The sequence below is a fragment of the Sinohyriopsis cumingii genome, chromosome 3 (assembly GCF_028554795.1).
Source record: "Sinohyriopsis cumingii isolate HCF-2022 chromosome 3, ASM2855479v2, whole genome shotgun sequence".
Lineage (NCBI taxonomy): Eukaryota > Metazoa > Mollusca > Bivalvia > Unionida > Unionidae > Sinohyriopsis > Sinohyriopsis cumingii.
Window position 1 is genome coordinate 121,861,778 of NC_142963.1, and position 10,095 is coordinate 121,871,872.

General features: G+C 33.8%; 1 protein-coding gene across 1 annotated transcript in view; it reads left to right on the forward strand.

Moving 5' to 3' along the window:
• LOC149803743 (bone morphogenetic protein 1-like) overlaps nt 1–7,828 on the forward strand; it is a 123,037-nt gene extending 115,209 nt beyond the window's left edge. The window contains exon 19 of the mRNA XM_089953987.1: nt 7,685–7,828. Within this exon, the coding sequence (XP_089810113.1) occupies nt 7,685–7,761 (77 nt within the window). The 3' untranslated portion in view covers nt 7,762–7,828. The remainder of the gene's footprint in view (nt 1–7,684) is intronic.
• Nucleotides 7,829–10,095: the final 2,267 nt, after the last annotated feature.

Sequence of the window (10,095 nt, forward strand, 5' to 3'; positions counted from 1 at the left end):
TGCTTGTATGTATATATAGAACAATTGTCGTGTGTCTGCCTTTCGAAAGTTAAAGTTTCATCTAGCTTGTCCTGCGTGTTTCTTTCTATTAGTCGGAATCATCAGCACTGCAGAAAATATACATGTCTATTATGCATGCCTCTTGTAAATAAAAAATGTTTTGAAACAAAATATTATATATATATATATATATATATATATATATATATATATATATATATATATATATATATATATATATATATATATATATATATATATATATATATATATATGTATGTGTGTGTGTGTGTCTGTGTGTGTGTGTGTGTGTGTGTTTGTGTGTGTGAAAAATCCGTAAGTCTTTATATTACTTCACCTGTAAAATAGCGTGTATTGAAGTGTTCTCTATTGTAATTTCAAACCTGGTAGTATAAGCTGGTAAAATCCTATCAATTCTCTAAAGGTAAGCCATTTTTTCCGATCGATTTTCAGCGTTGTGTTATCGGATGCAAATAAGGAAATTAATTAAAAGAACTGTGTTAAAAATAAACTCGATAGACTAATGAATGATGCAGGTATCAGTTTCTCGAGTGTTTGATATTGTAACGTTTTTTACAGTTAGATGACTGTACCGTAAGATCACAGGGTATGCGCTGTGTTCTTAATAGTTTATGTACTAAAAAATACCGAATAGTTTATTAATAGACTGGATGTTTTATTTCAAATTGTAGTAGTTCCAGATGAAGATACTGAATTACATTTTCTTAAGTTAAATTTCTTCAGAATATATATATATATATATATATATATATATATATATATATATATATATATATATATATATATATATATATATATATATATACATATCCTTAAAAGTCTTATTTGATTGTGTATGCGCAATTATAACTGGAATGTAGCAATTATAGAACTTTTGTCTTTAACATGTCTTACTTATCCAGACACCAACATCTCAGCTCATATTTTTTATCCATTGAGTCCATACAAAAAGTGACAGATCAATAGTGTAAACCGTCTTAGATATTAACATAGGAGGGGTATTTCAGATTTGTGAATATTAGTACTCTGTGCAACAAATTTCTTTATTAGTCAACATACCGTCAGTGCATCCCCTCAGAGTATCCATATTCATGTACACACACTTCTCGGTCTGATTATCAAATTATTCATTCAGTTACATTTTATGTCCAACACGTTGTTCAAATACTGCAAAACCGTACTTCCAAATTCATAGCGGCTTTCAAATCGTCTGCCTCTCAGTGAATCTTAGATAATGGAATTCACCAAAGAATTAATCGGCGCTAAATCAGGACTGTATGGAGGATGTGACAAAGTTTGGATACTGTTCTCCTTCACGAAGCCTGACACGACGGTAGATTTATTTGCCCGTGCGTTGTGATGGAGTAGATCGATACGTCAGATGTCGGTGCGCTGACATGTGGTTCTGCAGTGTTACTCATCTTTTGGCCACACACTGGAGGCATTAAAATATGCAGTGACACAGTCAGGCAAAGGTACTGGGACGACAATGCCTTTTACAGCTAAACATAAAGCTCGTCAAACTAATTTGACAGTCTACTATGTCGAGCCATTTGCCATCTCTGTTCGTTTTCTCCAATCCAAACTCTGTTAGTCTCTCTTGAGTCGGGTTCAAAAACGTCAATTCATGTTCATCACTTATGACACTCTCATTACAACGTGTCTGGTCGCTCTTTTCATATCTGGCAAGTAGGTGTTTCGTGATTTCATCCCTAGTCAGTTTTTGATTAGTCGCCAACAAATTGTTTTACTTCAACAATGTCCCACACTGTCAAGCTCATCCATTCCTTAAACATAAAGACTGTACATACGTACGTATAATACAAGCAAATCCATTAGTGGTTATATTAAATATTTACAGTTTTTACTTCAAAATATGTGGAAACAACAATCGTTGTAATTTCACGTGGCACATTTTCTACTTATTGTCAAGAAATAAAGAAAATACCGTATCCATGCACTGGATGTATTGTGTATATATCTTCAACTGTGTTCACAAACAACACAGAAGACCAAAAAATACAGAGCAGACTGTGTTAAAACAATAACACAGAACAGACTGTGTTAAAACAATAACACAGAACAGACTGTGCTAAAACAATAACACAGAACAGACTGTGTTAAAACAATAACACAGAACAGACTGAGTTAAAACAATAACACAGAGCAGACTGTGATGTATGCTAGATCAAAAAGGTTGCATGAAATCAATTCAATGCAAATGCAGTGTCATTCCGTTTTAAATGTGTTTGTAGCCCAGCATATCAAGTTACTCGAGCTCTCCTTCGGTCGGACAGTAGACACAAAGACACAATGAACTCTTAACAAATAAGTTATAAGATAGAAAAGTATTTACATTACGTTACAAAGAAAAATACCGTACAAAAATAACCATAGTAGGTAAACCTATGATATATTCGATGGAAAATGTAATTACATTTCTAATATGCGAGAGGGGTCTATGGAGATGAAACGTTTCTTGTATGACATGTTAATGATCAAAACCATATTAAAAATAAATAAATCAAGGAATAGACATTGAGCCAAGAAATTAGAAATACTAACATTTACCTCTCACAAAGGGAATTGGAAAATAAATGGGGTGAATGGGACCACTACTGCTACTGATACTACTACTACTACTACTACTACTAATAATAATAATAATAATAATAATAATAATAATAATCCAAGCGAAAGTAGGTCACACCATTTTCTAATGTAGGATTGGAGAGCAAACTACTATATAGCGTAATATAATGTCTCTTTGTGAGATAAAACAAAATATAAAAAGATAATAAATACAAGTATATCCGTTGACTCGTTATAAACCTGGAAATCAGAGGACTTAACGTCAGCTTCTCAATCGGCCTAGATGTCTGACCAACGAAACATACTGCAAATTTGCCTTTCAGACATTTGGAAGATTCCATGTGGTGCCACTGTATAATAAGTATCTTCAAATGTGTTATATAATAGCGGGAAATCCTGGATCAGTGGAGTAAGCGCTTTAGATACCGTGATCATAGCAATATCATCCTGCTTGATATGATATCATCATTAAGAGCCTAGACGGAATTAAGTGAAATAGCACCCGCGGTCTTATCTAATTTATACATAGGCTTTGAAACTCTATCATTGCAGTGATAAAATATCCAAATATTTGGGGGGGGGGGGGGGAAACGCCAAAAAAGATACTATATATATATATATATATATATATATATATATATATATATATATATATATATATATATACACACATACACACAAACACACACCAAGGATATGTTGTAAAATAATTTTCTAGGTGGGTTGGGTTGCAGAAAGTTAGTCATGCTTTAGATGCCGTCTAAAACATTTTTACATATCCTGCCTTGCCTAAAAGAATGAGTGCTAATCATGCGTCCGCCGTGACAGCATGTACCGTAAGGATGGTAGTTTCCAAGAAATCACTGCTGAAACAACTTGAGAACATCCAGCGTCAAGCAATTTCCAAGGTCAAGGTCACGTCTGTACAAGGTGGAATAATCGCTTAGTGTTTCAATCCAAAATGTTTAGGAAATAATATAAAAAGTGCAATCTGTCTTTATTTTCAAATCTATAAATTTATCACTCACACTCAGGTTCTCATATTCGCAAACAAATTTCAAATTTCCTACTACACGAAACATTAAAACCCGAATTGTTTTCCCTTTGCTGATTACAAACGACAACGTTCGCAACAATACACGAAAACAAATAAAATGAATTTTCATCATATTTTGAGTAACGAATTTATAGATTTGTTAATAACAGTTTGCACTGGTTGACATTTTTGTAACGCATTGTGGCTGTAGATACTTATGAAACAATTTAATAATACAATACCATTCAAATAAGTGGATGTGGCGTGGGCGTGAAGTTGGAACAAGCTAGTAATTATTTGGACGTTGTCGGTGAACTTTATACTATCTAGGGTAAACGTGTTATTTTGAAAGTGGTCAACATGCTTGAGAGTCTTCTACATCAAATGGACATTCAATAACTGGTTTACTAATTTATAAGTAGCATATGTAACCAGGAATAATTTCAACAACATTCTTAAGTCGAGATTTCAACTTAAGTCTAGGATCCACTCATCTGATTAGCTAAAAGTTTGGTCAGCCCTAAAAGTAACCAGTCAATGTTATAAGTCTAGACTAAACGTTTGTGAAATCGACTCCATATCTCCGAATATTATATTGTGGAAAGAATTGCAAACACTTAAAACAAATATGTTTTTTTTAATACTTTTATCAACTTTATTGATAGAGTCAGTAAACATGCAAATCAGTACATAGAGCGAGAGAATATAAAGTCGGATGACTTGACAATTTCATAACGTGTGTCTTTATTGACGATATACACGTTTCACGACGATGTGTACATATAGGTTATTAACCGATGTCATGTCGCTCAGAAGCAACAAGCGATCACTAGCCGCCCATTTTCAACATTGCATAAAACATTTTACTTTTTGGGAATGAGTACAGGATCAACTGAGTCTCCATTACTGGTGCAATGGGTGACAGAGAGGCTCAATGGGTAACAGTCATTTCATGCATCTGGTCGCCATTAGATTTATGATGAAAACAGCGTTCCGCTTTCCCATCGCCATTTTATTTAGCCTTAGTATGGGCATGTGATTACCATATAAGGAAACATTGAATATGTTTATCTTTCTACTCAGTACTGTTGGATACTGACCTGTAGAAACAACGTTAAATTAATATGAGTACTAATTAAGTATATAATAAGGGAAAATATTATTCAATTACCTACTCTGTTAAGTCTAAGAGTCAAAATTCAAAGTACATAATGATAAACAGTGTCACCATGCGTGGATATGTCTTCTTTCCCCTAGAAGTCCGTATTTCTTCAGAAGATTAATAACAGATACTTGAAACGTATATTCTTGTGAAAAATGTAAAAGTCAAAATAGGTTTTGATAATTTTTAAATATGTCGTCTCAAAGAACATTCTTTAATAGGGCTGTGTAGAAACTTTTGGGTAAATTTAGCAACTTCTTTAGAAAGTCCGTGTCAGTCATTTTTGTTGTTGTTGTGTTTTAGTAAAAGGAAAATACAATTAATAATAACTCTTAAGTTAAAGTACCTATCCCAACCCCACTCCCTTCATAATACAGAAGTAAACACGCTAGTCGTCTTAAACTGCATACGGCCAGCTTGTGTCAGTTGTTATAATCTATAGAAAATAATTATCTCAAAAAAACGTGCAAGTATCATATTCAAAACCCGTAATTGATTTAAACGACGGAAGTTAAAGCCAGAATAAATGAGCCATCCTTCGCTCCTGAGAGAGAATGAATAGCTATTTTCTCCTGAAAATTAAGTTTTTGTTCTTCTGGGAAGATTGTAGCATTAATAAGATATATTAGTAATTATGTATGGTCACATAAGAAAGATATTTATTTTGCCCTACCCCCTCCATTTTTCAAGCCATTGGCCATTTCAATTGTTTCCTCTGACTGACAGAAATACAAAAATCAACAATAAAGTGTGGCTGATATATACACAGAATGAGCGACGACTGACCGGATGGTTCACTTCATACAATTAATGTATCAATATTTATCACAAAAATAATGCATTTTAGTATTGTCATTATTATATAATTCAATATTCACCTTTCTCCCACAACCTTGGATCTAAAATGAATCAAAAAGCGATCCAAGAGGTAATTTCTGTCAAATAAGAGAACTTGAACTATTGCAATAATTCAGTAGCTATTTCCATGGCGACTATTTCATCCCTTCAAGAGGTCATACATGTAACAACAATAACACCAATGTAGGATCATGTTGTTTTCCAAGGAAATTGCAAACCATTAGATTAATAAGGTAACGATGAATTTGTTAATATTTGAAACTCAAAGGGATTATCCTTCATTTTTAATACGATAGAGGTACGACCTAAACTTATATTTTATATGATTCATGAAGTCATGAAGCTTGAAATCCATAAGCTGTTAAAGCCGTATCGATACGAAAGCTATTCTGTTTATGCCGCATGAATGCGAAAGCCGTTTAAGCAGTATCGATGGGAAGGCTGTTTAAATCATATCGATGTGAATGCTGTTTAAACCGTATCAATGTGAAAGCTGTTCAACCAGTATCGATACGAAAGCTGTTTAAGCTGTATCGATGCGAAAGCTGTTTAAGCCGTATCAATACGAAGGCTGTTTAAACAGTCTCGATGTGAAGGCTGTTGAAACCGTATTGATGGGAAGGCTGCTTGAGCCGTATCGACAAGATAGCTTTTCTTACATTGTGTGGAATCACAATTTTCAAGCTTCATGAATCCTGTAAAACATTAATTCAATTCATATAATTGCAAATAGGTCTAAACATAATAAAGAATTACATTAAACACCAGAATTGTATTTTAACTATTATTTAAAGTACAAAAGGGCTCACGAATAAATAAGTACTTCCTCTCTGGTATCATGAACGCATATAGTCTAGTTTTCTGCATCACTTGATGCAATTGAAACCAACTAAAATACGTATTACAAGCGCTTGTGCAAACTTGCGCAGTGAGTAAGGTTTGTAGCTTAAATGTTTTTAAGGTATCGAGTATTTATCATCATCATGCACGTTATGTTCAAACTTAACTTTGCTTCTCAGAGAACATGGATAATACGTTTAAATTTGTAACATAGGTTATAGCTATGTTTAGTAGAAGTAGACCGACGTTGTCAGTTATTGACAACACTATATCTAGCTTCTCACTTATGAACATAGAAACCGTCTAGATACCTTTGACATTTAAATAGGAGACAAAATGCTTTTAGAGCACGATACAGATTTTTGAATCATTTGAATCATTTATGCAAAATAAGGCGTTTGACTAATCAATGTAATATAATACAATGTTTCAGGATCAATATAGGAGTATGAAAATTCGACATAATCATCAAAAAGCATTGGTACTGCAGCCAAGCAGTTTTAAAGAAAAATCAATATTGTACTAAGATTATTACTAACTTTACAATTCAATGTTTAAGTTAGCTTATTTTCAGTACAGGTGCACATTGTCTTCTGATCGTTCACAGGTCAAATTAGCATTCGGGATAGCTTTTTTGGATTTTATCTTTGATGCGTCTTTTAGCAATAACACCCGCACTTGTCCTTACGTATGAGAAAGTAATATAAAAGAAAGTTGTTGTTTTTGTTGTTGTAGGGTTTAACGCCATATAAAAGAAAGGAAATCATTTGAACACAAGTCCTTGGTGTGGATCAGATAAGCACAACAACATTTCCTTTTTCGTTCGGGAAAGTCCACTGTCATGCCTTTTGCCTGTTGACTTAAGGTAGTTTTTGTTAGGAATCGAGAGTAAAGAGTGCTACCTAAGGACGAAAATCAGCAGCTGACCCGACCTGGTCTCAGACTCGAACATGGTTCTCCTTTGCGAGAATACTGCAACATAGCAAGAATTCCATGGATAAAGCAAAGCACTTGATGGAAATCGTTTGATATAATGTGAATTGAATCAAAATAAGTTTTAATATTGTCATCGAGATATAGATATGCATTTCTGTTCAATCAGTATTCTAGAGTTGTGTGGCTGTACTTTGTCTTAAGTATTGTGTCTTTTACAGATCCAAAATCGCCCGGAGTGTATACAAGAGTCTACAACTATGTGCGATGGATACAACAGACAATCGCCATAAACTGAGTCTTTCGGTCACGGACAGTTCAGCTTTGTTATTTATAAACGTAGTATACTGTATAGATTTAATAAAGGCGTCAAATTTGTTCAAAATAATAAACATTTTGTTCCGGTCTTTGTAAGGTAATATAACATTATGACATATTTGTTTCAACAAGGAATGAATATTATCGGGCCCTAATGCAAAGAGAGAATTTTGTAACAACAAAATGAAGTATTTGTTTGTCGACGTGTCAAATATCAATGCAATGGTTTTGTTTGTGTTCATTATTTTAGAGTGCAGTATAGCCAGATTCTTTTACCAGGAAAAAAGAAAATATAAACCAACCGGACCAAGAAAATAATCTAGTTTTGTAACGACTAAGGCCATATATAAATCTTGGTGCCTGTGATTTTGCTCCAGAGGCAACGAACAAGAAGTAAACAAACCCGATGCAGAGTACATGCATCCATTAAAAAATAAACCTTAATAAGGTAAACGAATCCATAAAAACAAACTCCAACTTTAGAGATAATAAAACACGAACCATTTGTTATATTCGTTGCTGCCAGTTAGGGTAATTTTCTGACGATTATTCGAATTAAAATTAAACAAGTGAATGGTGGATAACATTGAATTTAACTATTAAACCAGGCTGTGAATAACATATGCTCTCTTGTTGCTTGGTTCCATGCTTTATTAGGCATGTCTAATAAATTTAAAGTATTCAGTGACACGTGCATATAATTATTTAAATCATGTCACAAAGCTCACATTAAAATGTTGCATACTTCCTCACGTGTCTTTAAATCTTCATTGATTGTAAAAATATCTCATGCGGGAGATCAAAAGTTGTTATTACACAAAATATTTTCAATTATTTGGCAACATTGTGGATATTTGGTTTGTATCAAGGTATAATTGAACAATTGTTCTGAAAGTACTTGTTGTTTACCTGCCATAAATACTCTGTCAGTCGTGAGAAACATAATTATGGGTCTATTAAGATGTAACGAATTCCAGCATTATTCAGAAAGGTTTGGTTTTTTACCCATGGGCGACAACTGCAGTCTCACTTCGTGGAGTGAAATGCGATACTTTTTATCCGTCATCATACACGTGACTGCATCTCATACACACCCATCCAAACACGTAATATATACACACAATAGTCAAAAAAAACCAGTCACATTGATATCTTTTATATAACATTTTATTAATTGTCAATTCGTATGACATACAATATATACTCTAGATGAGAGATGGCTCCTGCCGTTGTATGACTGCTGCGGTTTCTTTCAATGTACAATGGTCCCTTGAACCGCTTTTCCGCAAGAACTTAAACGCGATTTGCAAGTTAAAGGACTTTCTGGGCCTCTCTACTTCCATATTGCCAGAATACAAATAGATACATTGCATACATGTACTTACATATTGTTCATAATTGTGTTAAGACTGAAGTGTGTTTTGTTCATGCGTACCTTACGCCGTACCTTACGAATATTTCTTTTTCTAATTCAAATAAGTCTGATAGTATGCACCATACGAGTACATATGGAGATCCTGGTATGTATAAAGTGTGTATTAAGTTGAAAAGAATTTGCCAAGACTATTACTGAGCAATGGACTTAGGTCAAGCATTTTTTATTTAACTTCTGTAGATACTTATGTATTTTATTGCAATAGCAAACATAGTTCAGGCTGAATCCATCAACTGGCTTTGCAACGGTGGACACATCTGTCCTAACTATTCTTTTTAACTCCAACCGTCATCGTTTGAGCCCTTCTATTAAAATACATATTGGAAATAACGCATAATCTTGAAGAAACAGTAGTAAGGTTTAATTCAACGATAACGATCTAACGGAAACAAGTCTGAAAGCAATTTAATGTAATCTTGGTAAGGTTTGGTCTTCATGTGATGTCCTGTCCGCAAGTGCTTCCAAACCACTTGCTATTTACTTTGCATAGATTGCACTTCATTCCACAAGTATTATTTACAAACGTTGTATTGACGTTGTATTGATAATTATCTTTTAGAACTCTATCTTGAATACCTCTTCATTTGGTCGCATATCAACTTTTTCAGGTCAAATATATTTGAAGTTTTCAAAACTGTTTCAAAGGCACGTTAACACAATCATGGCTAGGTTTAGGCATCCCAAAAGTGGCATACAAGATAGGGGAAAAATCCTTCAAATGCAAAGTTTAAGTTTGATACTGACCGCACTCTTTCAATAATTCCAAGACCTTTTAGCTGGATTAGCATCGTGGGATACATACCAGGTTAAAACATGCTTCCCTTGTTTGCCTCTTAAAACATGCAGGTGGATGCAAATGCTTATTATAAATTCCCCAGG